Here is a 24,278-nt window from a genome sequence, read left to right as displayed (position 1 = left end):
CTACCCTCGGATTTTACCCTCCTCCTTCGGTGCAAAGGCGAGCGTGCTCTCAGAGCAATGCTCTCACAGTTGCCTCCGAGCAGCCGTGGTGTCACGTGACAGAGCGGTACGGTAATGTCACGTGACTGAGCGGTGCGGAGGTGAGCGGTCTCACGAGGTGGCCGGTCGCAACACACGGCATAATGCATGGCCTCCGAGATTTTGTGCTGGCAGGAGGCTCCGAATAGAAAACAGAGCGACGTTCCAGGCATAATTTTTCTAGGAGGCGTTGCCAAGGCTGGCGTCGATGAACCATCGCCCTTGTACTAAATCGGCGTTCCTGGTTGAAGTGGCGCGAAATTCTTGGATGCACCCTCCGAGTACGACTACTATGGTGCAGGCCACAATGGCGTGCGGGTCACCACAGCGGCGATACGGCAGCGAACAGCCCTTCCATTCGTGAGAAGGGCTGAACAGCCCTTCTTTTCCTGGACACAGTACACTTCTTCAATACCTACTATTGAAGACGTCACGTATGACGTCTTCTGGACTAGTCCCCCCGGGGACGACAACGTAGAAGGCTAACGCCTTCTTCTGATGCTGGCTTGCCATCGTGTGCGTCCGCCACCCCAAGGACGCCCCGAGACGTTCTTTGACACAGAAGGAGGCAGAAGTACGCCGAACTGTCTTCTCTATGCGAACACTTTTTCAAGGTGTGCTTGCTGGACCAGCCCCCCCGGGGACGACAACGTTGAAGGCTAACGCCTTTTTCTGGTGCTGGCTTGCCATGGTGTGCGCCCGCCAGCCCAAGGAGGCCCCGAGACGTTCTTCGACACAGAAGGAGGCAGAAGGACGCCGAACTGTCTTCTCTATGCGAACACTTTTTCAAGGTGTGCTTGCCGTTGTCGGAAATGGGAGGCAGACAGTGGCAGGGGTGACCACCGAGCTCGCTATCGCGAGGTATATACTAGGGAGTTTTAGTGCTGGGTACGCATTCTCTTGGGGCCTTGCGGGCTTGGGAGCGCGCGGCGTTGCGTGCACAACCCATACCCAACCGGAATGCCTTTTAGTTGGCGCCACGGTGGCACGCACGCAAACCACACGAAATTCACACGCGCTCGCAGAGCCATAGCGTCTTGGCGCGTAAGTATTATTTAGGTCTTTGTATGATTTAGAATGTTAAATTAAACATACATAGTGATCAGGACACTTTTTTATTGTGTACAGTAATCTGGTATACGCAAAAAGTAAAAAATACAAGGTTATTGTAACGACAGTGTCGACATCTTGTGACACTTCATGCAACCGCAGTCATGAACATGTTAGCTTACGCGTAATTACAGTGTACTAGAAGTATCGCATAATGTTTTTGAGGTGAAAATGAATCAAAAGGTTACTCATTTGTAGTATTGCCGCTGCACAGTTTTTGCACCAGATGTACAATGCACAATGTTTCTGCAATAACAAATTTGTGGTTGTCTGTTTCACTATGGCCGCGCTAGATGGCGCCACCTATTCAGCTGGTCGGAGGTTGGCGTATGTCTTTTAGTTTCTATGTTCCAGGCCATTCTAGCGTAGGAAATCTGGCTGAAACCGTGTAATCGCTATAAGTGCTCGCACTTTGGCTTATTTTAACTCGACGGCTAGAGTATCCGCAGTGTGGATACCGTGAGTTCTTGCGAAGGTGGACCGCGCGGACGCATGGCCCCATCGCCCCAGCGATATTGCGACGCATCTGTTTGGGGTTTCGCGCATGCGCAATACCGCCGCCCCAACGTCCTGCGTACGCAAGCCGCTTGGGTACCCAGCACTAAAACTCCCTACTGTGTTTTAGCAAGACTAAAATAAAAACACTATCCGCTGACCAAAAAGTTGTCGTTTCAACACTTATTTTTTTGTCGGCGTTCAGGGGTTTTATTTCAACCATGCCATTTCCTCTCGACCAGACGAGATTTCGTCGAATTATCGATTTCATATTGCTTATTGGAGCGTTAGGGTCTTCAGTTGTATAATTTTTTTTGCGATGCAAGGTATTGCATATACAAATATCTCGCGCATGTAAACGCGATTTGAAATGTATTTACCATGCCCGAGTGCACGCAAGCTCAAACGAGACGTAATGTTTCATCACTGTTGCAGTGCTAAAGACGGGCGCCTCGGGGCTGATTGCGTATCGGCTCGCTACCAAGGACGGCAAGTGGCAATGGCTGCAGACCAGCGCGAGGCTTGTTTACAAGAACTCCAAGCCGGATTTCATCTTGTGCACGCACAGGCCTCTTATGTGAGCGCACTCGTATGCTTTCTTTTTCCTAACATATTTCATGCAGAGATATAGTTTATGCACATTAGGCATAGCGGGTAAATGTTTCAGCACCCTTAAGACGCACGTGGTCACGTTTGGCTGAAGAGGGATTGTTTTGCATTGATTTCTCGCTTCACAGTTCGATATAGGCGTTTCCTTGAGGCATGATACTTCACATGCATACATGCATTAGATGGGTGCCGTAATGCCGGTGCTGTGTATGAAGTGAAGCAGGGTTTTGTGGAACCGTATGGTCATAACTGATCGTACTGCTATAGCAAAGACCAAGTTGTAGCATATATTCGATGGGACAGTTCTGATTGTAACCCTTATTTCCATACGATATGGCATGCATCCGCTTGCTTCACCAGAAACGAGCAGTACAGACAGATGGTACAGAATAATACGTAGTTGCACTTTGAAATGACAGCCGATGTATAAGAACAAACCCGGGCCTAGGACTCCTAAGCTGGGCTTCATTTATAGTAAGGTGAAAGGGCTGAGAGCAGCCGCACGGTACGATAAGAGGACACGTGTTTTGCCGCAGAAAATTTTTACGGGCTAAGGGTGAGCTCGGTGGTAGAAGAGGAACGGAGGCGCGACTGAAATTCGTGAAGCGAGCTATTAGTGCGGAGTATCGCCCCATTTCGACCAAGACACAAGCTTTGCAACCTTCCTCATTGTGACTTGAGTGTGGTTTAGAACGCTAGCGATCAACTTAATCACGTGAGCTCTGTCTCGGTATGCGAATGAGTCTTTAAGAGTTACATGTTTACTCTCCAGGGAAGAAGAAGGCCGCGACTTGCTCGGCAAGCGGACGATGGACTTCAAGGTCACCTACTTGGACGCCGGCCTGACGACGTCCAGTAGCTGCTCGTCGACGAGCAGCGAACGAAACAGCGCCAGCAGCATAGGAGGCGGCGGGGCCGCGAGCAGCGGCAACAACTGCAACGCCAACTCAACCGGCGACGCCGGCGGAGCGCTGATGTCCGAGAACGACTTCATCCTGCGCTGTCAGAGGAACCGACGCTACAAGTCGCAAATACGCGACCTCCTGAGCCGCGGAAAGCGGAGTAAGGGATCCTCGTCGAGCAAGAACCCCACGCCCCCGCCGCCGCCGACGACGTACAGCATCGAGGACTACGGCAACATGTACGCGACCGCAGCGCCGTACGCTGCCGCTGCAGCCGCAGCTGCCGCGGCGAGCGACAGCGGGCTTCCGCCGGGATACGGCGTGGCGGCCCAGAACTTGTTCCTGGACAACTCGAGGTTTCTGGCACCCGAGAACTTCCTCCACTACCGGCACCTCAGCGGATACTACGCGCCCGAGTATCCCCAGTACGGCAACGGCTTCCTCGACCCCGCCACCAGGCAAGGATTTGATGCGCTTCCTGTTTGGCTCGTGTCACTGAAAGACCCGTCATTGTAACGCTCCGCGACGTGTGTATCGTGTGCGCATGCCATAGTAACGTCCGGCGGTTCTTTTTTTTTTCATGAATGACACAGAAGCGAAGCAACGTTTTAATACGTCTCTTGATGAACAGAGGTTCTTTATTTAGTGCAGCTAGTTTGATCACTAGCGATTAGTTGTGGGTGGTATCATTTTGTGAATCTCCTATCAGTGGCGCATGTGTTCTCGTGCATTTACCATAATTTAATAGGTCACTGATGTTGATAATGTCGTTTCAGACGTTGATTGATTGATTTGTGGGGTTTAACGTCCCAAAACCACCATATGATTATGAGAGACGCCGTAGTGGAGGGCTCCGGAAATTTCGACCACCTGGGGTTCTTTAACGTGCGCCCAAATCTGAGCACACGGGCCTACAACATTTCCGCCTCCATCGGAAATGCAGCCGCCGCAGCCGGGAATCGAACCCGCGACCTGCGGGTCAGCAGCCGAGTACCTTAGCCACTAGACCACCGCGGCGGGGCCGTTTCAGACGTTGTCATACACAGAGCTTTCACTCTGACATAAACTGTTATTTTACTTTACTGTACTTTTTAAGCTCTTCTTACCCGCAGAACCGCACCACACAAAAAATAACGCGAAATTGCTCACTTATTCGTACTGTCACCGCGCAGGTATACGACTTACCAGGAGCAGAAGGACGACAAGCTGTACGCCTGTCAGATAGACAAGTACAACGGCGTCCAAGCGCCCAAGGCCTCGTGCTGCGACCCTTACAGCGCCGTGCTTCCCGACAGCAGGCAGCTCGGCTTCGGCAGCCTCTCGGACTGTTTGCTCAGGCCGGCCAAGGCGACAGCCGTGCCGGCGCCCAAGGAAGACATGACGCGGCAGAGCGTGCTCATGTGGGGCGCGCCCCCTCCTCCTCCTCCACCCCCGCCGCCGCCTCACACGACGCCTCATCACCCAGTGTCTGGAGCCTCCGCGGCGGACCCCGGCTGCAAATGGGGCGGCCTGGCGTCGGCGCCGAAGACCAGCTCGCCGCACAACAGCTCCAGTCCCGTCGGCGCCCGGGTGGCTCCGACGCCGTACGCCGCGGCGCCCACATACACGCACGAAATGGTTCCGGAGGTAAGACGCGTTGCCGCATGTCGGCTCCGAAAACTATGGCCAGCATGCGTGTGTAATTTTTCGTAGTCTGCGTCACAATGTGATAGCAATGAGCCAACGGGCCGTTCTTATAGTTTACACAGCTTTTTTTTTTCTATGTCCGCTGCTCTAGAGAGAAACCAAATAAAGTAAAGGCAGAGTGGTTACTATGTCCGCTGCTCTAGAGAGAAAGCAAATAGAGGAAAGGCAGAGATCTTACATAGACGAGCCTGGTCCTACATAGACGAGCCTGATATCTCATTTATTGCCCCAATTACCGAACGCATTCTGCTGTGGACCAGTAATGTAATGTTAGAATGAACTTTGCACAAATATATCTGCAAAAAGGACAAAATAATAAAAGAATCACAGCATATCCACGGACTGAATGATGATTGGTGGGGTGAAGCGTTAGTCAGTCCGTCCGTGTTTTCGTCCGCCCATTCGTTCTTGCTTCCGTCCGTCAATGCGTCCGTCCGTGCGTTCATTCGTATGATGTCGGTACATCCGTCCTTCCGTGCGTACGTCCGTTCTTCTGTCTGTTCATCCATCCGTCCGTCCGCCCCTCTGTCTGTTTGTGCGTCCGTCCATCTATCTAGTGAACTCTCCAAGTACAGCCATCTCACATCTTTTCATCGTGCATTTATCATATACAAGTGCCGCCATCCAGCGGACATTATAAAGACCGCTCTTTCGGGTATGTACCACCGGTGGCTACATTCACCATCGGAGGATGGGCAGACCCACATCCCAAGGAGCTCCGCCCCTAAAAAATAGAACGGAAACAAAGGGAAGTTGGTTAGGAGCGGGCTTATGTATCAGCGCCGGATCAAAATTTTCCTGCAGTGTGCCGATGGTAAGATTCTGATCGTCGCCCGAGAAAACGAGTCGGACAACTTTCCAACACTGCATGTATCGCACCACAGCAAAGCGTTTTGTAACTTGTAAACCAGCAGAATCGGCACGGCACGACTGCGTCATTTTTGCGGTTTAATACAGATTATTTTAAAAAAGACACCAAATTGAAACAATTAATTGGTTTTAGATTAATAAAGTGTTATGTATGAATTACCATAATCAGTTCGTGATTAGAGGAGAAAATCAAGGTCCAAGTACCACTTTTATATTCCGCGCCGAAATCTGCGCGCGTGACATCGCACATTTCAAGGTGCATTTGTCGCACTTTGCTGACAGTGGCCCGAAAACATTTCCGAAAGCTTGGTATGTTAAGTCTCTGGCTCTATCAGCAGCATTGTGTTTACGTATGACACAAAAATAGTTTTCCTCTGCCTTCAGTTCGCACACATGGTTGCCGTGGCGCTGCGCTCGATTAGACTAAACGAGCTAGTACGAATCTGGTTACTATTTCGTGTGGATGTGGAAGCAAGAATCAACGACTCTATGGGCAGTGGGGACGTGTCACAGTATTTCACATGTCAAGTATTTTCACTTGGCGCTGTGGCTTGCGTCGTCCACACCCGTATTAGAGTGATTCTAGTACACTGTACCCGTATATCCTGTCGAATATGCTGCCGTAACCGCTTTGGCGCTGGAGGCAGCACGTGACTGTGGCGGCTCCCAACGTGTACACGGTGCCTATTCGCAACTTACAGGTACCGTGGCACCGCTGTGCGGTGGTGGCCGGAAGCTCTGTTGAGATGATCGAAGTTTTGGACCTGCTTCAAACAGCAGTTGTTGATTCTTGTTGCCCCGCATTTGTGGTCGTTTTGCAACGTTGTCAACGACCTCGATATTACCGAAACCCCTTTTCTCAAGTTAAAGGGAAAGTAAAAACAAAACAAAATGGCAGCATATCCACGGAGTGAATGATGGAGACTGGGGCGAAACATCCGTCCGTCCATTCGTTCTTGCTTCCGTCCGTCTATGCGTCCGTCTGTGTGACCGTCTGTGCGTCCATCCGCCCGTCCGTGCGTGCGTCTGTTCGTGCGTCCGTCCCTGTGTTCGTCCATGCATCCGCCCCTGCCTCCATTCATACGTCCACCCGTCCGTGCAGGCGTCCGTCCATGCATCTGTCTGTGTGTCCATTCGTCCATCTAGTCAACACTCCAAGTACCACCAGCTCGCATGTTTTAATGATATATACGTCTGTCTGTGTGACCGTCCATCCGCCCGTCCGTGCGTGCGTCCGTTCGTGCGGCCGCACGTCCATCCGTGCGTCCGTCCCTGCGATTGTTCATGCATCCGCCCCTGCGCCCGTCCATGCATCCATCCGTCCATGCAGCCATCCGTGCGTCCGTCCATGCATCTCTCCGTGTGTCCGTTCGTCCATCTATTCAACACTCCAAGTACCACCATCTCGCATCTTTTCATCAAATATTCTCCATATAGAAGCACCGCCACCCAGCGGACATTCCAAGAACTAAACGAGAAGTGGCACACGCACACTTTCTTACGGCTTGCGCTTCTTGTTTACTTCCCATCTTTAACCACTTCGAGCTCATGGTATATACTAGTTCACTGTATTCATGGCACTGCAGCCCAACGCTCGCTTAACTTTTCTAAAACCAAGGAGGTTACGCTTAGCGAGTATCATGAACGCAGCAACCCTTTCTTGTCAGATAGTGCTCAATGTACATGCCAATGGCTGCTAACGGGGAATGAGAGACAGGAGAATTCGGCTCTTAGTTAACGTGCACGCTGCGAATTTTTTATTGTTCAACAACGCACAGGAGAAATCTGCCACCGGCACCACCTTGCAGGTCAAACCGTAAGACTGGTTATGCACTACGCGTACGACGAGGGACGAACGGGTGCCGCTTCAAGGAGCTTCTCCTCCGAAATCCGACTGATCTCAGTCGACAAAAGCCGACTTATTGTGAGCCTCGATGCTCACAGCCTACAGACACCGTGAGGGAAAGTAAAACATCCCATTAAAATTAGCGCCACAAAGGCCATGAGTGGTTAATAGGGTTAAAATTAACAGGCAAATAAAGCCCGTAAATGTATGCAGCACCCATTTTGTGTACCAGTACAGCAACTTCCAGGTTTGCAGTTTTTGCGCTTAGATCGACACGGTGGCTGTGCAAACAGTACCGGAACTGAATTAGGAATATGTCCCACCTTTAGAATAGAATGAAAGGACCTGAATGAAAGGACCTGGAATGAAAGGACATCTGAGGCGTCTGCGAAGCGCGTCAATGACTTTCAGATCTGCAGCAACTTGTGCTCGGTCTTACTTGCTGATGACGCTTTTTTTTTGTCATTTCTGCGCCATACCATGCTATCTTTTGTACTTCTCGAACACCCAAACATGGAATAGTAACGGGAACGACCCCTCTTAAACGTGAAAATTGTATATTACCACTGGTTTGGTTCGTGCTGCTAACCGAATTCATTCTCTTCATATTATGTTGTTCTTATTTTAGTCAAGAAAGCACCCTAAAATCATAGTGCCGGTAATATGACATGGTTCTTGTGCTTCGAAATTGAAACAACAACGTTTTTTCGTCAGTTTACTCTGCTTCGCACTTTTAAATGGGCTGAACAAGCTTTGCGCATAATAGAATTCAAGTAAAACTGTAAGACAAATCGCGTCTGCGAAAATGTTTCTGACATTACTGAGAAATTTGTAATGATACTCACATTATAATACCTTTTCAACATGACACCAGTCGTTGGCACTCGTTGCGCGCTATTACGCACAACGCCTGGTGAAGGCGTATGGGTGTGCCTTATTTACAATTTTGCGCGTATACATCTACCCAATGTGCTACCCAGCATTTATTCACTTGATATATTATGTTAGCGCTCTCTTACTTTCTCAAAAACATAAATAAAAGGGCCACCGAAGCGCGAAAAATCGCAGTCTTCGCCAGAAGTGTACTTTCCGATACTTTCTCTTTAGGGGCGATAATCTCAACGACAGCCATGTTGAATGTAGAGTCGCGCCACCTACAAGTCGTGAAAGTTACGAATAGACGTCATACGCTGCCCAGGCGGTACTGCAAAAAGCGCCGCCACCAGTGCTCACATCTCCGCGCCGGCCATAAACGAGTAGTGCAAACAGCGTGCAACCGAACGTGCATAGGCCCTACTGTTTCCTTAGTCTTGAGGCCCTGACGATTTTCGTCTTTGCAGCTGCCAGGGGTGGACGTGCTGCGCCATTCTGCGCCAATCTGACCTGCTGCGCCGAGCTGTGCCTAAACGGCAATTTGCGTGTGCAACGCCAAATTTAGCCAAGTTTTATCATCAACCGAGCAACACGCGTGGGCTACACAACCGCGCCCATATCAAATTAGTTCGGTGACGTCGTATTTCGGTTCATGCATGAATCTTGTTAGGGTGGTGTTTGTGTGCATACCTCATTATGCGACTCTATATATGTTTCAACAGCAAAGCTGTTAGCCAAACTGTACAAACTGAAAAATAAAATAAAAATCAGTTTCACCGGTGAAATAGTGACTGCAATAGCAAAATTTGTAATGGTAATGCCGCACGCGCTTTATATTTTTGCTACCGCACCGTTACGAGTGTAACGCTACCTCGCGCAATCCGCTCCCGAATCACTGGGAACAATCTAGATAATCTTAGAGCCTTCCGATGAGATTACAAGCACAACACGTACCTAATAGTTTGTTCTGGAACTTACGCAGCCGCTAGCGATAACGCGGGAATCTTCGATGGCACATGTATAAATGCCGACGCACTTCCTTGCTGCTTGGCAGCAAAAAAAGTGTGCTTTTTCGTTTCTCGGTCCGCGCTCTGGTTTGCAGCTACCAGTCTACAGCTTGTATTGCTTGTAGAGTGACGTTTTGTTTTCCGGGCACAGGTTCGCTCAAATAAGGTTCACTCATGAAAACAGCGGCTGCTGCCTTCGTCAACCTCACGACCCCGTGGCGATACGAAGGTTGAAGGCTAACGCTTTTGAGAATTCGACATCGCGACACTCTGCAAAACGCTGGTGTAAGAAAGGACGTACGGCCGCTCCGGAGAGAAATGCTCTTATCGCATGATCTCTTTCCGTGGAGAGCGCACCACGTAGAACGGTTTACGAGCCGCGCGCTGATTCTTGCCGATAGCGCGCGCGCCAGCTTATCACAACCTCGCCCTTAGAATCAAAGTTCACCGTTGCTGCTCGAGTGACCCCCCCCCCCCCCCCCTCTTCCTCCACGTATTTTTTTCATGCTCGTTCAAGACGGGCGGCGTGTTTCCTCCCTGCTTGAGCATAGGCACTGCGCTGTGCTCCCGACCGGGTTGCAGAATTTAGGTGCCTTTTCTCATCTTCTAACCACTACCACCACCACCATCACCTGCTTGAGCATTTGACGGCAGGTCTAACACGCGGTGGGATAGTATCGCGTGCGCCGTCGCTTCCAAGCGACGGAGATAGGCCGCCTCGTTTAATTTCTGCTTGCGCAGCGCAACCCCCCCCCCCCCCCCCCCGCCCCCGACTTGCGCAAATTTACGCGCGGGTAGAACGTATGATGTGCGGGGAATGTCACCAACTTGTAGTTTACGCGGAACATGGCGGTGACGGTGAAAACCCGTCGAGTACCCATGTAGTTCCTATCCTAATATTTTTAAAAAAATCACTTAATTGACCAGCAGTGGCAGTCTTGAGTTGCTGTTCATGTTATATGCAGTCTGTTAATCACATTTCGAACATTGCAGCATTTTAACATTAATTTTTTTATTCGTTTGAGTAGCTGATAACAGCGCCGTGCCGCTCATGTTTTTCTTTGAGTTGCTGTGCTTTCAAATTAGATGTTGTAAGCTTTAATATATATAATATTATATATATATATATATATATATATATATATATATATATATATATATATATATATATATATATATATATATATATATAAATTTAGCGTAAGTCTGGCCACTTGATCAGCATTGCATACTTAGTAAATACCCCCGAGTTTTTTTCTGTTGATAAGAAAGTAAAGTTTTTCGAAAATTCTGATTAGCAGTGATGTGTGACCCAAGAAATCTGCTCCAAAACTAAGTTTCAATGCTCCAAAACGCCCCTTTTACTGCTTCAAAGCTGCTCCAAAAGGCTATAGCCCGCCTCCACCTCCGTTCAGAACAATAACAAAAACCTACATTATCACAATTTTTCATGTAAGCAGCAGTGGAGAACGCGAGCAATTCGCTTACTCAAAACGTTCGCGACGGCCCGTATCCAGCGCTATCGCCGTTCTTCGTCGCGAAAGCTGCGGAAATCAACAAAACTGATGTCCTTTACATCCGTGGCAATTCATAACGCCATAGTAGTGTCGACTGGGTATATTTTTTTGTAAAGCGCGGAGCTGTTGCACCTGCTCTTGTTTTCGACGTCGTTCTGGCGAGTGAACCACCAGCAAGCACTTCACGGCGGTTCGGTGACGCATCCGACTAGCGGAGAGAAATTTGTTTCTCTTTTTCTAATTATTCAATGCGCAAATACACGTAATATTTAGCTTAGTCATTGTTTCGTAAGCTGCAGTTGCACCTGGTTGCGCAACAAACTGTACAGGGAGGTCGGACTTTGTACTACCCAAAACTGCGCCGACAGGCGGCGCTACGTGTCTACAAAACTCCGGACCACTATACTGCAGTATAGATTTCGTTATCGCGCGCGTCGTAATACTGTCCGATGGCGACGCACCGCCCGTCGCAGAAGACGCTACAAGGTTCATAATTTGTTGACTATGCGACAGACGTGCATTTAGATTATTCTGTGGGCATTAACGAAAATGTGACGTCTATAAAGGTCCTAAATTCGGAGCGCCCGTTGCAGGAATTCTTATGTGAAAGGTGCCTTAAAAAACCTAGGTCCTAAGTTGAACAGCCGCGCTACGTCATGCTGATTTTTTTTATAGCGTGTCTGCACGCCTCTAAGCAATCACCAGCATATCCGCAGGTCGCGGGATCGAATCCCGGCTGCGGCGGCTGCATTTCCCATGGAGGCGGAAATGCTGTAGGCCCGTGTGCTCAGATTCAAGTGCACGTTAAAGAACCACAGGTGGTCGAAATTTCCGGAGCTTTACACTATACGGCGTCTCTCATGATCATATATGGTGGTGTCGGGACGTTAAACCCCACATATCAAATCATCATCAATCACCAGCTTATCGATTTCTTTTTGATAAGGTAAGAACTCACCAACTTATTGCTTTTCGTCATTTTCAGGGATGGCAGATGGAAGCCATGGCGCCTTGGAGGCCACATTTGCGTAAGTTTTTCAAACCAAGTCATTCGCTTCGTTTGCCTCACTGCATAACCACTTTTCATCCGTTTAACTTTAAACTACATTCACTTTTTATAATTTCGTGTTCTCTACTGGCAGGGACTCGTGTAGTTTTTGCTGAACAGCGCAGAAAAAGAGGAAATGAAGGTACAAGAAAGCAGCTTACCTTGTCTTAGTTGCCCAGCAGTTAACAGGGAAAGCTCGCTCACTTCGCCGGCTGCTGACCCGCAGGTCGCGGGTTCAAATCCCGGCTGCGGCGGCTGCATTTCCGATGGAGGTGGAAATGTTGTAGGCCCGTGTGCTCAGATTTGGGTGCACGTTAAAGAACCCCAGGTGGTCGAAATTTCCGGAGCCCTCCACTACGGCGTCCCTCATAATCATATGGTGGTTTTGGGACGTTAAACCCCACATATCAATCAATCGCTCACTTCGCGACTGTCTTCACTCTTCGACATGCTCAGAAAGAAAGCGCCGCGCCGACGGCGACGCAGAATCGCGTGTTCCAGCCACGTAAAAACAACCTGACGTAGAAAAAAAAGAAAAAAAAAAAACGACGGGCCCCTCGCGGTGCCTAGACGCCAGCTCCGCCGCCAACAAGAACGAAACCACGCCGCTGGGAAGCGTGACGTTTGCGGAACGTGCCGAGTCATCGACTACGAGACACGTGACCTGCAAAATTAAGGCGACGGCAGCAGCGGATTGGCGAGTGGTGCACTGCCGTGCGTTATGTACTGTGTTATCAAGTCGAAGCGCGATAAGGTTCGGTCGTGTCCCGAACGCGCGGTCGGGGTGGTGAAAGGCCGAGAGCGGCCGCGTCGCTGGCGGTTCCCGCGCTATCGGTCGCAACAGCCCAACGAAAAAACTCCCAAGCATTTCCCCGAGGGTGAACATGGTTAAGTGCGAATGCACGGGGTGATGCTATGAGGGGGAGTAAAGTTAAAATCCGTTGGCGACGCTGATATCGGTGTGAGTAACGCGCCTTATATCCAGATGGTAGCGTTGCCTCCGGGACATCCATCGCACGACCCGCTCTCGACGGGAGACTGAGAGAGAAGGCGGGCGCGCGAGAGAGAGGGGTGCGCGCGCAGCTGCAGCGAGCAAGGAGAGCGGAGGAGCGAGCGAAGGGGGAGGGGGACTATCAGCGTCGCGCTGCAGCCCGCCAAGTCCTCTTTCCTTTAAAGATAGAGAGAAGACTGCGGACGCCGCCGATGGCGGTGGATGGTTTGGGGTCGCTTATAAAGTGTATTCACACTTAAAAGTGGCCCGCGCGTCCCCATCTTTCAAATAGTCTGTTGCGGAGAGGCTGAGCGAAGCAAGAAGGCCCCTGTCCGCTTCCTGTGCTCTCTTTCCGTTCGCCTAATATTGGAGGTAGCGTTTTCTAGAATTTTCAAAGGCAGTAGAACCGAGAGGCCGCTCGTTGACTATAAGCCATGCATGTTGTTTACACGTTAATTTAATAAACAGCGATGATGTTATTATTAGCCTGGTGCTAATAGTAGACTTTAGGTTGGAAGCGAATTCGAAAGGAATAGCAATTTGGTCAAATAATTTCTAATCGAACTCTTACAGTGTATATCACATATTATAAAGAAAAAAAAAATGAGCGCGTCTGTCATGACCCAACAACCTGCACAATACTTTTTAATATTTCAAACTTATGAGCAAATGTTATTTTTCTGTTTCGAAAGAAGTGGAAGCACCTTTGAATGGCATCTGGATTTGACTTTCGGTTGAATGCAAGTGATAACCTGCAAATTCGTTGCGTTTTAAATTTTACTATACTTAGAGCATGTAAGCCGGGATAACAAACTTTAATACATAAGGAATTATCAATCTATGTGCGGGTAGTATGTTCACAAGCAGGGCTTTGTGGCAGTAAAGATTTTTCCTTTTATGAGTGTCTTCACGGTATATCATTACTCCACAGCAGTTAAAAAAACCTTTACAGAGTAGTTAAATGTGGACAAATACACTATTCGTTCATTTCGAATACTTCACAATTTTCGATAATTTAAATTCGAATCAAAATGAATTCAAATACTGTATGCTATTCATTTGAATATATGAAGTGTTGGAATATTCGCACAAGCCTTTATTTATAAATAAGCAATGTCTGACACATTATCACTAGCAATGTGGTGCCATTTGGGCGAAAAGCAATCTTTGAAATAAAATACCAATACTACTAAATGTCAGTCATTTATTTTTTTTTTTTCAAGAAACGAGAAGCCCCATGAATATAAATTGTAATTTTTTGGAGCAATAGAAATGTAAGTTAAGTCAGTCCAGCGGTTGTTGCAAAAAGGCTTTTCAGCATTCTACATGTACTTGAGTGGGGCCTCCGAGTCGGTTTAGAGTCAAAAAGCTTGTTCTCAGCTCTGTGGATATGAAGTTATAGCTCAAAAAGGTATGAAGTTATAGCTCAAAAAGGACCACTGTGATGAATTCCATGGAGAAGTGTAAAATACTGCCTGAAATTTGGCTGGTTAGACACTTCATAAGCGTGCACACGATTCCCTTTCATGGGAGGCAAAGATTCATTGCAGTGCCCTCCTCTCTATTAGGTCAATGTATGGAACTGACTTTGTCCCCCTCCCAATTATGCCAATGTGTGACATTTGCCCGCCTCCACAGTGTGCATGCCTATGATCATACATGAAACAAGCTTTGGGGGGGGGGGGGGGGGGGGGCATGAGCTGTTATCTCATTTAAAGGATTATGTTCATTGCACTGTTCCCATCGAGATAGAGATTGGGATTCGCCAACACTTGTAGATAGGCCTCATGACTCAAGGCAGAAAAATGCAAATTGTATGGTGTTGCAAAACTTCCATGTAATATGTTCATATTACTCTTTTCTTCAGCTGCACTTGGTTAGAAAACCAAGATGGACTTCATCGGATGAAGTAAACAAGGCCAGTGCAGTGCTCCAATACAAGCCACGACATCATTGAAGGAAACTTGAAGGAGCCTCCCAGAGCTGCCAGCTTGTATCACAGAAGCCTTGCCAAGGAGGAAGCGACACACTGAATTCTTCTGAACATGGAACTGAATGACTGAATGTGTGTGAGCGTGCATATAGCTGGACAGACCTCCAAAGAAAGGACGCAAAGAGACTCGTGACCGGTGTTTTCAACCATTACGAAGTGGACTGCATCATCATCATGTGTGTGCGTGTGCTTGTGAATGTGACTGTCTGTCGTCTTAGTTTCACGTGCTTTGCTTTCAATGGCGGACAAGCAGGAAAGAATGAGCTGAAACGTTGAAAACTTGTTCCAGACTGCAATTTTGAGTGGTGACCCCGTGAGCTTCACCTCGCCACTTCATCATCTGCAACTGCAACCTACTGTGAAAATTTGAGTCAAACTAGAACTGCCTGCTAGCTGCAATGCCAAATTTCAGCTTCAATGTTACACTGCTAGTCTGCTCCTCAGTATGACTGAAAAAACAAATTGTTTCCGCAAGGAAATATTGTCACAATGAAAAAAAGAAGGCATTGAATTACAAACGGTGAAATTGCAGAAAAACTAGAGCAGTGACATATACTTGCGAACTTCATGTTACACCATCAGTGGCAGAATGATTATCTCACAATGTCAGCAGAGCATTTCAATCTGCCATTTCTGTAGCACTATTTTAGCACCTAGCGACAAAAACTATTCATAGCATAAAACTTGGAAGACGGAACAAAACTACCATAACCTCTACTGCAACAGTGTCTTCAGGCAGGCTGTTACATAAGGTAATATCGTAATAATGCATGATAAACGGCAGAAGCCGCCCAAGTCACTGCAGCTTTCTATATATTTCTTGCCACTGAACATGTCAAGGCGTGCAAATACCTATTCTCCGATGTTATCTTGGGTTCACAAAGGTTCGGGTATCACAGCCACTTGGTATTGCATAACAGATAATGCAGCTTCAACCTTTTAAAATGGCGCCAATTGCTAACAGCAGATTTGTCATAGAAGAGAAACAGGAGAGCAGATGCAAAGATACGCACACAAGAAAACTAGTGTACCGACAACATCTAGTGACAACCTGTTTAAAGAAGTGTGCTCGAGGGTTATAACTGCAATGGACAACCATGCTCCACTCGGGTATTAATATGAATGACCATCTGCAATACCAATGCTGCATCTTTGCACAATTAAAGAGAAAAAAGAAAAGCGATTCGAGGCATGAATAATCTTAAGATTTCACGTGTGACAGCAAGATGGTGCTGACATTGAATGAGTGGAGTGGTAATTAGGCCGGTGCCTACACACGAATGTCTCCTCTATGCTAAATTCATTTTAATAGAATGGCCAATAGAGATTGTAAAGGTGCTAAATAGAACCACATGTCGTTTTTTAACTTTGAGTACTTTACACTGAATGCAGATGCAATGAAGAAGAAAAAAACACAGACAGAAATGCAGGAATTCTCATGCACCCCAAGTTGTTGAGAACAAATTGTAATGCAAAGCCAATGTCTGGCTTTAAACGCAATCTTTGTGCTCATGTGAATGCGAGAATGCTTGATTTTGTGGGAAGAAAAACAAACATTTCTGTTTTGTTTTCACTACAAAGAAGCATTTCCAAAGTCATTCTTCACAAACACTATAACAGGGATGACTTGTCCTTTACACCCCCTACACTGAAATTTTTTCAGCTAGCAATGCTTTCATAAGTGCAAGAGCATTAACCTTGCTATAGTAGTTTACCAGCATTGAGCTAACTCAAACAAGCCATTAGTGCCATAATATTCTGAACAGTGTAGTACTAAGCTTTCAAGTGTGACCTTTGATTTTGCGCCATCTAATTTTGCATATGAGAGAAGAAAGTGCTCTGGCTTTGTGGGCTTTTGCAATCAGTTGACTAGAATCATTTCACAATGTGGAAGACAAATTACAAACGTAGATTACTAGCTAGAGCTTGCCAAAAAAATTTCACTAAAAACAAAAAAGGGAGAAAAATATTACTAACTTGTCTGCAAATTCACTGGTGCATTCAGCTACAAGGATTACTGTGCTGTTCGTAAAAAAAAAAAGACTCCACAATTATTTTATTCATGGGAAGCACAAAAATAAAACAGAGATTATGCCAAGTGTGATGTATAGCCACAATTCTGCGTTACAAGAACTGGACAATCGCACGCTAACGAGGCCGAATTCGCAAGACTCTCTTTCAGAATCGGCGATTCAGCGAGCATTAGGTATTTTCTCCACCACACATCTGAGCAGGGATGTAAGAAAAATGCTAGGCCAGAGAACCCATTTCGATATGCGATGCTCCACAACTTGAAACTCACGTGCACTATCAAATTATTGAGTACATGTGAGGGATGTTAGCAGGGTATGTGTACCCATGTGTAAAGAAGCCATCGCCTGTGCTTGTACATGCTGCAGTGTGTATTTATTTCAATATGTACATATTATACAGGTTCACTTCATTCCTCTTGAAGGCATGAACATGCTTGCATTCCTGGAAGGAAGAGAGAAAAAAGGGCAGTGAAACTTTAGTAATTGCTCGTGGATGTATAAAAAAAAAGGCTGAAAGAAAGAGTGAGGAAACAGCGATTTGTTGCTTACGTGTGTCAAAAAAATGTATATGTACATATATTACATTAGGAATGAAGAAGCAGTCTTTCTTAAAAACGAGAATAAAGTCGATTCTCTGCCATCGTAAAAAGAAGTGTGTCTTTTATGCGTTCTCTGCGCAAGTGCAATCATAAACCATGATTGTAGCTTATTTATTTTATTTATTCAATACTGCAGGCCTTTTCAGGCCTACACAGGAGAGGACATACAAAGAAAATAAGACTTCATATTGCGGGGGCAAAGAGAAAGGAAAAATATGCAATACAAAACAACCACAACGATATAACAGTATAAAAGCTGTAAACAAACAATACATGTTTCATTGAAAGAAAACAAAAAAACTAGATAGCATGACAACATAAAACGGTAACATAACTGACACACAGATGCAGGCTGTTAAGCACATGTAGCAATGTGCGAGTGCATGCGCAATACATCACTTCTGCTTTTATTTGAGCACAGATACTGCAGAACTTATTGTGATGCCTTTAAATGAATTTCCAGCAGCGATGAAAATGATTCTAGTGATTAAGCACTGACGACGTCATGCACTATACAGAGGCTGACGAAAAGGCGCTGTTTTGGCTGACACTGACACCGGGGTTCTGAAAGTTTAAAAGAAATTAGCTGCTGCGAAGGAAGAAATGACAGGAGTGTGTGTCTAAATATGTATGGTTAGTGCAGTAAGTCCCATTTGCATTCCAGAACAAATTTCCTACAGCAAGCTTCACTTCAATACAACCATATAATCCAGCGAAGAAATGATGTTACGGGAGAATAACTTTACTTTATAAAACGAGGAATAAACTCGGTGGTGGACAAGATGGCGCCCAGTTGGCTCACAGATCTGACAACATCGTCCTCCTCTTTGTCTTCTTCGTCGTTCTCATCCTACCGTTACATGATTTCCCCGGCGGCTGGAGCACCGACCCGGTGCTAATCAGGAGGCACTGGAGTAATACGGTTTGAGTCGCGTAACATGCACTACGTCAGTGTGAGGGTGAAGGATGGCGGGGTCCGTAGGGGTGATTTCGTATGTGACGTCAGTTACTTGGCGTAAGATACGGTAGGGACCTGAATAGCGTGGGAGTAACTTCTCCGAAAGTCCAACGCGGCGCGAGGGGAACCATAACAGAACGAGATCTCCGGGTGTGAAGTGGACGTCACGATGGCGGGCGTCGTATACGCTCTTCTGATTGTCCTGGGAGTCCAGTAAGCGTCGTCGAGCAACTTGGCGTGCCGCTTGGGCCTTCATTATTGCATCACGAGCGTACTGAGACTTGTCATTTAGTCCGGCCGGCAGGAGGGTGTCGAAAGGTAGCGCAGGGTCACGGCCGAACAACAGAAAAAAAGGAGAGAACCCAGCGGTGTCGTGTCTGGAAGAATTGTACGCGAATGTTACAAACGGTAACGTAGTGTCCCAGTCGCGGTGATCGGCGGAGACATACATGGAGAGCATGTCGGTGAGAGTGCGATTGAGGCGCTCCGTTAGACCATTTGTTTGTGGATGGTAAGCAGTCGAGAGCTTGTGTTTAGTGGCGCAGGAGCGGAGGAGGTCATCAACCACTTTGGAAAGGAAGTAGCTGCCTCGGTCGGTAAGGAGTTGTCGAGGGGCTCCATGATGTAAGATGACGTCCTCCAAAAGGAAATCGGCCACGTCAGTTGCACAGCTGGTTGGAAGGGCCCGTGTGATCGCGTATCGGGTAGCATAATCGGTTGCTACTGCAATCCACCGATTACCCGCAGCTGACGTAGGAAAAGGGCCAAGCAGGTCCACGCCAACACGGTAGAATGGGTCTTGTGGGATGTGCAGTGGCTGAAGACGTCCGGCCGGAGGGGCATTTGGTTTTTTCCGTCGTTGACAAGGGTCGCAGGCTGCAATATAACGGCAGACGTCGCGGTACATGCCAGGCCAGAAGAAGCGCCGGCGAACTCTGTCGTAGGTCCGTGACACGCCGAGGTGACCCGCTGTAGGTGCATCATGAAGCTGGGCGAGAACAGTGTGACGCAATTGAATGGGAACGACGAGTAGTCTTTCGGGGCCGTCAGGACGCATATTGCAACGGTACAATACACCATCATGTATTTCAAACATTCGAAGGGAAGGGTCGGGCCTCTCCGATGTGAGCCTTCGGATAATACCGTCCAAGAAAGTATCTCGTCGCTGCTCGATTCCAATGTCATGAAACGCGGATAGAGAGAAAACGTCGATAGGAAGGGTGGTTTTAGAGGAGTCGCCGTCTGGAGGGTCGACAGGATACCGGGACAAGCAGTCCGCATCTTGATGCAGGCGGCCGGTTTTATACAGGACTGAGTAATCAAATTCTTGAAGGCGCAGCGCCCAACGGCCAAGACGGCCTGAAGGGTCTTTAAGGGACGAAAGCCAGCACAAGGCGTGGTGATCTGTGATTACTGTGAATGGCCGGCCGTACAAATAGGGACGAAATTTACCGACTGCCCAAACAAGTGCCAAACATTCCCGTTCGGTTATTGAATATTTTCTTTCAGCAGGCGAAAGAAGGCGGCTGGCATAAGCAACAACACGGTCTCGTCCTTGTTGTTTCTGGGCGAGGACTGCACCGATGCCATAGCCACTTGCGTCTGTACGAACTTCTGTTGGAGATGAAATATCAAAGTGGGCGAGGATAGGCGGAGACGTAAGCAGACACACTAGATTTTGAAACGCATCTGCTTGCTCAGGGCCCCAAATGAAGCCAGCGTCTTTTTTGAGAAGTTGAGTGAGAGGGCGTGCTACGTCGGCGAAGTTTTTAACAAAGCGGCGGAAGTAAGAACAGAGGCCAACGAAACTGCGAACGTCTTTGGTACAGGTTGGTACAGGGAAATCTCTTACTGCGCGTATTTTATCTTGATCAGGGCGAACCCCCACGGAATCAACGAGGTGTCCGAGGACAGAAATTTCACGACGGCCGAAGTGGCACTTTGCCGAATTGAGTTGCAGGCCCGCCTTACGAAAGACAGATAAGATTTTCGATAGCCTTTCAAGGTGCGTCGCAAAAGAAGGCGAAAAAACGATAACGTCGTCCAGGTAGCACAGGCAGATGGACCACTTGAAGCCGTGCAACAGAGCGTCCATCATACGTTCGAATGTGGCGGGCGCATTACATAAACCGAATGGCATCACTTTAAACTCGTAAAGGCCGTCGGGAGTGATAAACGCCGTTTTCTCACGGTCCATGTCATCAACGGCAATCTGCCAGTACCCAGAGCGGAGGTCAATGGAGGAAAAATATTTTGCGCCGTGAAGGCAATCCAGGGCATCGTCTATGCGTGGTAAAGGGTAGACGTCCTTCTTCGTTATTTTGTTTAAATGGCGATAATCGACGCAAAATCTCCAGCTGTTGTCCTTCTTCTTTACAAGTACAACAGGGGACGCCCAGGGACTGCATGAAGGCTCGATGATATTCCGAGAAAGCATTTTGTCGACCTCCTGTTGGATGATGCGCCGCTCTGCATGGGAAACACGGTAGGGTCTCCGATGGATTGGACTCGTATCGCCTGTATCAATCCGGTGCTTAACAACGGACGTCTGGCCGAGTGGGCGGTCGCCAAGGTCGAAGATGTCCCAAAAAGATGCAAGCAGGGAACGCAGGTCGTTAGCTTGTTCTTTCGGCAAGTCGGGGGCAATCATCTTGGTTAACACACTTTGGTCTGATGGAGGAGTAAACGAAGTTTTTTCGGCACTCGGGATGCTGTCATAACTTAGAGTGCAAATATGGCACTCTGCCGCCGGCACGATCTCGGCTAGAGATATACCACGAGGGAGGACTTGTGTACATAGTGAAAAATTCACTAAGGGTAGGCAGGATGCATTGGCCGTAATAGTGATGACGGTGTGAGGAAACGCAACGTTGTGCGAAAGCAGGACGTCAACATTGGGGGACACAATATAAATACCGTCTGGGACAGGTGGAACAGGGGAGACGCCTATGTAAGCTACTGTTCGTTGAGGGAGACGCAGGTGTTCTGTAGAACAAAGCCGACTTGGAGGGCAACTTGGAGGATCAACAACATTAGGTAGAGCGAGTTGCACTATACCGGCAGAGCAGTCTATCAAGGCCGAATGTTCAGACAAAAAGTCTTGGCCCAAAATTATGTCATTAGGGCAGTGTTCTAAAACATAAAACAGAACTGATGTGTGGTGTCCGGCGACGCTGACGCGAGCTGAGCACACACCAATTACGGCGACTTTTCCACCATCGGCCGTTCGGACCACAGGAGTTGGGCCAGGAGTAAGGACTTTCTTCAGCCGTGCTCTAAGGTCAGCGTTCATGATAGACACGTGTGCGCCAGTGTCAATGAGGGCTGTAGTAGGTACACCGTCGACGTCAACATTGATAAGGTTCTGATGTGCGGGCAAGGTCAGTAGAGGATTTTGGGATCGGGTCGGTATTGCAGCATCACCTCCAAGAGCTGCTCCCGTCAGTTTTCCGGAGGTGAACGCCGGAACGAGCTTGGGGACGGCGATCGGCGAGATGGGGGCGAGCGGGAGAAACGGCGTTGTGGCGAAGGGGAGCGGCTGGATCGGGGGCGCGAGGAATTCTCAGGCGTTAGCGGCTCTGTTTTCGGTGATGAGCGTGAATTCCAGACAGGTGGGCGATGGGGCGGAGGGTGAGGCCACGGAGCAGAGCTGGACCAAGCACGGCAGTGACGCGAAATGTGGCCTATACGACCGCAATTGAAGCATATCGGCCGGTCGTCTGGGGTGCGCCATACCGCCGGGTCGCGATAATGTGGGCTGGCAGAAAAACGTCGGTTGGGCGGGACAGTCACGGGTGGATTTGGTGTGGCGTAGTCTGGACGATGAATGGAGCAGACGTTTAAGCCGGCGTTGGCCAGTTCTTGCCTCACGACGGTCTGTATGAGAGAGACGGTGGCGTGATAGCTTTCGGAGTTGGGGGAAGCTGACACGAGTGGAGCTGCGGCTTCTATTTCCCGACGGACAATACGGACAACGTCACCGGGACTTTCCGTAGAAGGCAGGCGAGGGTCTTCGCATGTGGACGTTGCAGCCGTGTTTGGAAGCCGGGCAAACTGGTGGAGAACACGGCGGCTCTTCGCTTCTTCAAAGCGCCGGCATTCAGAAATAATGTCGTGGACCGTAGATGAATTCTTGAACACAAGAAGGTGAAAGGCGTCATCTGCTATGCCCTTAATAATATGGCCAACCTTATCGGCTTCGGACATCTGCGAGTCTACCTTGCGGCACAAAGCGAGCACGTCCTGAATGTACGTGAGGTATGATTCGGTGCACGTCTGAACTCGACGTGCGAGCTCGTTTTGGGCGGCGCGTTGACTTCCCACAGGCCTGCCAAATAGCTCCCGGAGCTTTTGCTTGCATAACTCCCAGCTAGTCAGTTCTTCCTCGTGCGTCTCGTACCAGACCTTTGCGGTACCTCTGAGATAAAAAATCACGTTGGCCAGCATGAGCGTTGGATCCCATCGCATACGTACACCCACTCGTTCGTATGACTTCAGCCAGGCTTCTACGTCAATGCCATCAGTGCCAGAAAAGGTACCTGGATCTCTCGGGGGCTCCAAGATGAGGGTTGACGGTCCAGTTGGAGAAAGCACGGACGTAGTTGGAGAAGGCACGGTAGACGGGGAAGGGTCGGCATTGTTGACTGCAGTCGCCATGGGGGAGACCACTAGGCGCCCGCTACGAAGCTCCGTTTTGCGTGAAGTGAGTACCCCGCACCTCCCACCAATGATGTTACGGGAGAATAACTTTACTTTATAAAACGAGGAATAAACTCGGTGGTGGACAAGATGGCGCCCAGTTGGCTCACAGATCTGACAACATCGTCCTCCTCTTTGTCTTCTTCGTCGTTCTCATCCTACCGTTACAATATAAACGAAACAAGCAATTGTTGCACAGTAAATCATGTCACCCCAAAGGCTGTGAATATTTCCCACATTAAGCTATCAATACAACAAACAGTAAAACCTCGTTAATTCGAAGTCACTGGGTTCACGAGAAATCTTAGAATTAAGCGGGTTTTCGAATTAACAGAACATTCAAACAGTGGGATGCAAGGAGCTCAGAACTGTTCAAACTAATCAGTGCTTGTCATTTGCTGTGCCAGCTAGCTTGCGGCTCCAAGGGTTACGTTTTCCAGCAATACCTGGTCTTAATTTTGCTGCGAACACGGGGAAACGGTGGGCCTTGCTGCTGCCACTGGAAAAAAAAAAAAAAAAAAAAAAACCTGCTGTCGTAATTAACTGAAATGTGCGCCTGTGGAAAACAAGACATCTTCACTGCAACACAGCAGTGACACGCGGGCAACATGTCGCCTGCACCTCGCTGCGTCAGCACGTTATGATGCGACCATTCGCACACTCTTTCTGGTATAATTAGGAATTGAATAACGACCAGTATGTCGAAACTCGCAATGTGCTCTGGCTAGGAAAAATTATCCTTTAAACTTTCAAACTTTGTCTGAAAGTTTAGAGGTGTTGCTGGCACGAACTCTGCCAGCAGTGCAAAGGTGCGAATTGCTGAAGCAACCGGCAATCGGAGGTTCGCGTACACAATACCGCCAAACTGTCCTTTATTAATTTCTTAACGATCCCAGAGAGAATGAATGAACCATGTCCCGATGAGATTTCTAGAAACATGCAATATGGTGCCCGCGCATCACGAC

General features: G+C 48.3%; 2 protein-coding genes across 2 annotated transcripts in view; one reads left to right on the top strand and one right to left on the bottom strand.

Annotated features, from left to right (window-relative positions):
- The window catches only part of ss (aryl hydrocarbon receptor spineless), a 172,722-nt gene extending 155,012 nt beyond the window's left edge, over nt 1–17,710 (top strand). Inside the window, exons 9-13 of the mRNA XM_075894502.1 lie at nt 2,119–2,260; nt 3,065–3,652; nt 4,367–4,820; nt 11,979–12,021; nt 14,900–17,710. Of these exons, the coding sequence (XP_075750617.1) occupies nt 2,119–2,260; nt 3,065–3,652; nt 4,367–4,820; nt 11,979–12,021; nt 14,900–14,913 (1,241 nt within the window). The 3' untranslated portion in view covers nt 14,914–17,710. The remainder of the gene's footprint in view (nt 1–2,118; nt 2,261–3,064; nt 3,653–4,366; nt 4,821–11,978; nt 12,022–14,899) is intronic.
- The window catches only part of LOC119174495 (U3 small nucleolar RNA-associated protein 14 homolog A), a 48,786-nt gene continuing 41,914 nt past the window's right edge, over nt 17,407–24,278 (bottom strand). Inside the window, exon 16 of the mRNA XM_037425424.2 lies at nt 17,407–17,500. The gene's annotated coding sequence lies outside the window, so the exon portion shown is untranslated. The remainder of the gene's footprint in view (nt 17,501–24,278) is intronic.

Source organism: Rhipicephalus microplus, chromosome 5, assembly GCF_043290135.1.
Source record: "Rhipicephalus microplus isolate Deutch F79 chromosome 5, USDA_Rmic, whole genome shotgun sequence".
NCBI lineage: Eukaryota > Metazoa > Arthropoda > Arachnida > Ixodida > Ixodidae > Rhipicephalus > Rhipicephalus microplus.
This window is presented reverse-complemented; position numbering and strand designations above follow the sequence as displayed.